Below are 2,089 nucleotides of genomic sequence, written 5' to 3'. Positions count from 1 at the left end.
ATCAGTTTGGCGATGCCTAGGAGCTGTTTTCTTTACTGCACCACCCCCTTTGATATATGAGTTACAATCTTTTGCAATTTCAGCCCCAAAATCAACATTGTAATATTGAAAAATTTTTGTAAGAAGCATGCGATATGGTAATGCATTTTTGGTACTGACACAAGCATACATATGCCTTACAAGTAAATAAGCAAAAGAGATGGGAATTTTTGAAAGCAGTGCATACAAAACCAGAGTGTCACAGAATGATACACGTTGAAAATGAATATAAGCCCCAAAAAAATTTGAAAGCCCATTTTTAGTAAAAATTGAAAAAGCCCCAAAGTGTTCAATAAAGAAAAGCCCATGAGTGCAGAGACTGCTTCAGCACTAGACGACCATCATGTATTGTGTTCAGATTTGAATCCATTGGCTTCATGGTGATTTAAAGAAGTTTGCTCATCATCTGCCAAAAAAATTTCACCGCGATTTATGAGATAAAACATAAAAGATCTCATAATCAGAAACATTACGAAAACAGGGATGAAATAAGAAAGCCCAGTTCAGTTCTCAACTTGCAGAACATCTCCTCTATCAATGGTTTGGTGAATATATCAGCTAGCTGACCTTCAGAATTAACAAACTGAATATCTAAATTTTTATTTTACACATGTTCTATTATAGAATGAAAACGAACTTCAATGTGCTTTGTTCTTGAGTGCAAAACAGGGTTTTTAGAAATATTAATAGCACTCATGTTGTCACAAAATAATGGAATATTTGAGACATTCAGTTTATAGTTAGCTAGTTGAGTTTTCAGCCATAATAATTGAGAACAACAAGAAGAGGCTGCAATATACTCAGCTTCGGCTGTTGAAAGAGCTACTGTAGCTTGCTTTTTGCTAGACCAAACAATGAGAGATTTTCCAAGAAAGCAGCACATGCCACTTGTGCTTCTTCTATCAATTCTATCCCCAACAAAATCTGCATCACAGAAACCCACTAATTGAAATGAATCAGTCTTAGGAAACCATAAACCATAATCAATGGTACCAAGCACATATCGGATGATCCTCTTGACAGCTGAGAGGTGGGACTCCTTAGGCTTTGATTGAAACCTTGAGCAAACTCCAACACTTTGGATGATATCAGGCCTTGAGGATGTTAGATACATCAAAGATCCAATTATCCCTCTATGGCGTGTCTCATCAACATCTCTACCATGTTCATCCTTATCAAGCTTGATGTTAGGATGCATGGGGGTTCCCATTGGCTTAGCACATTCCGGCCCAAAATTCTTGACAAGTTCCTTTGCATATTTTTCTTGATGGATGAATATGCCTTCTGCAGTTTGCTTAATTTGCAAGTCTAGAAAGAAGTTGAGCTCTCCCATCATGCTCATATCAAATTCATTGGTCATAAGCTTAGCAAAATCTGCACACAAATCCTCATTAGTCGAACCAAATATAATATCATCAACATAAACTTGCACAAGAATAAAATGATAATGATAGTTCCTAATAAATAAAGTGGTGTCAGTGGCTCCTCTTTGAAAATCATTTTTCAATAAAAATGAGCTAAGTCTCTCATACCAAGCTCTAGGAGCTTGTCTCAAACCATATAAGGCCTTAGCTAGTTTGAAAACATGGTTAGGAAAAGATTTGTTTTCAAACCCAGGTGGTTAAGCCACATAAACCTCTCTCTATCTATTATGCCATTGAGAAAAGCACACTTTACGTCCATTTGGAATAGCTTGAAGCCACAATGAGCTGCATAAGCAAGTAGCAATCTGATGGCTTCCATTCTAGCTACAGGCGCAAAGGACTCATCAAAGTCGATCCCTTCCTCTTGATCATATCCTTGAGCAACTAATCTAGCTTTGTTTCGGACTATGGATCCATTTTCACCCAGTTTGTTTCTGAAAATCTATTTAGTGCCAGTAACTTTCTTTCCATTTGGGTAAGGCACCAATGACTAGACCTAATTTTTCTCAAACTGCTGCAATTCCTCCTTCATAGCTAACACCCAAGATGAATCAGCAAGAGCTTCTTGGATGTTTTGAGGTTCAATCTTTGATAAAAGAGCTAAGTTGTTGGATTCAACTCTTTTC

At 37.1% G+C, this 2,089-nt stretch overlaps 1 protein-coding gene across 1 annotated transcript; it reads right to left on the bottom strand.

Moving 5' to 3' along the window:
- Positions 509 to 1,782, bottom strand: LOC107633456 (uncharacterized mitochondrial protein AtMg00810-like). Its single transcript, XM_016337082.1, has 3 exons — positions 1,653 to 1,782; positions 817 to 1,464; positions 509 to 630 (listed from the first exon to the last, which is right to left on the bottom strand). Exons 1-3 carry the CDS (start codon positions 1,780 to 1,782, stop codon positions 509 to 511), a joined length of 900 nt encoding a protein of 299 aa, XP_016192568.1.

The sequence above is a fragment of the Arachis ipaensis genome, chromosome B03 (genome assembly GCF_000816755.2).
Source record: "Arachis ipaensis cultivar K30076 chromosome B03, Araip1.1, whole genome shotgun sequence".
Classification (NCBI taxonomy): Eukaryota; Viridiplantae; Streptophyta; class Magnoliopsida; order Fabales; family Fabaceae; genus Arachis; species Arachis ipaensis.
This window is presented reverse-complemented; position numbering and strand designations above follow the sequence as displayed.

Coding starts and splice junctions, on each gene's coding strand:
- LOC107633456 (XM_016337082.1), bottom strand. CDS start 1,782: ATGGAAGCCATCAGATTGCTACTTGCTTATGCAGCTCATTGTGGCTTC. Junction 1,465..1,652: donor TATGTGGCTTAACCACCTGG/GTTTGAAAACAA, acceptor TTCTTGTGCAAG/TTTATGTTGATGATATTATA. Junction 631..816: donor TATTGCAGCCTCTTCTTGTT/GTTCTCAATTAT, acceptor ATAAAAATTTAG/ATATTCAGTTTGTTAATTCT.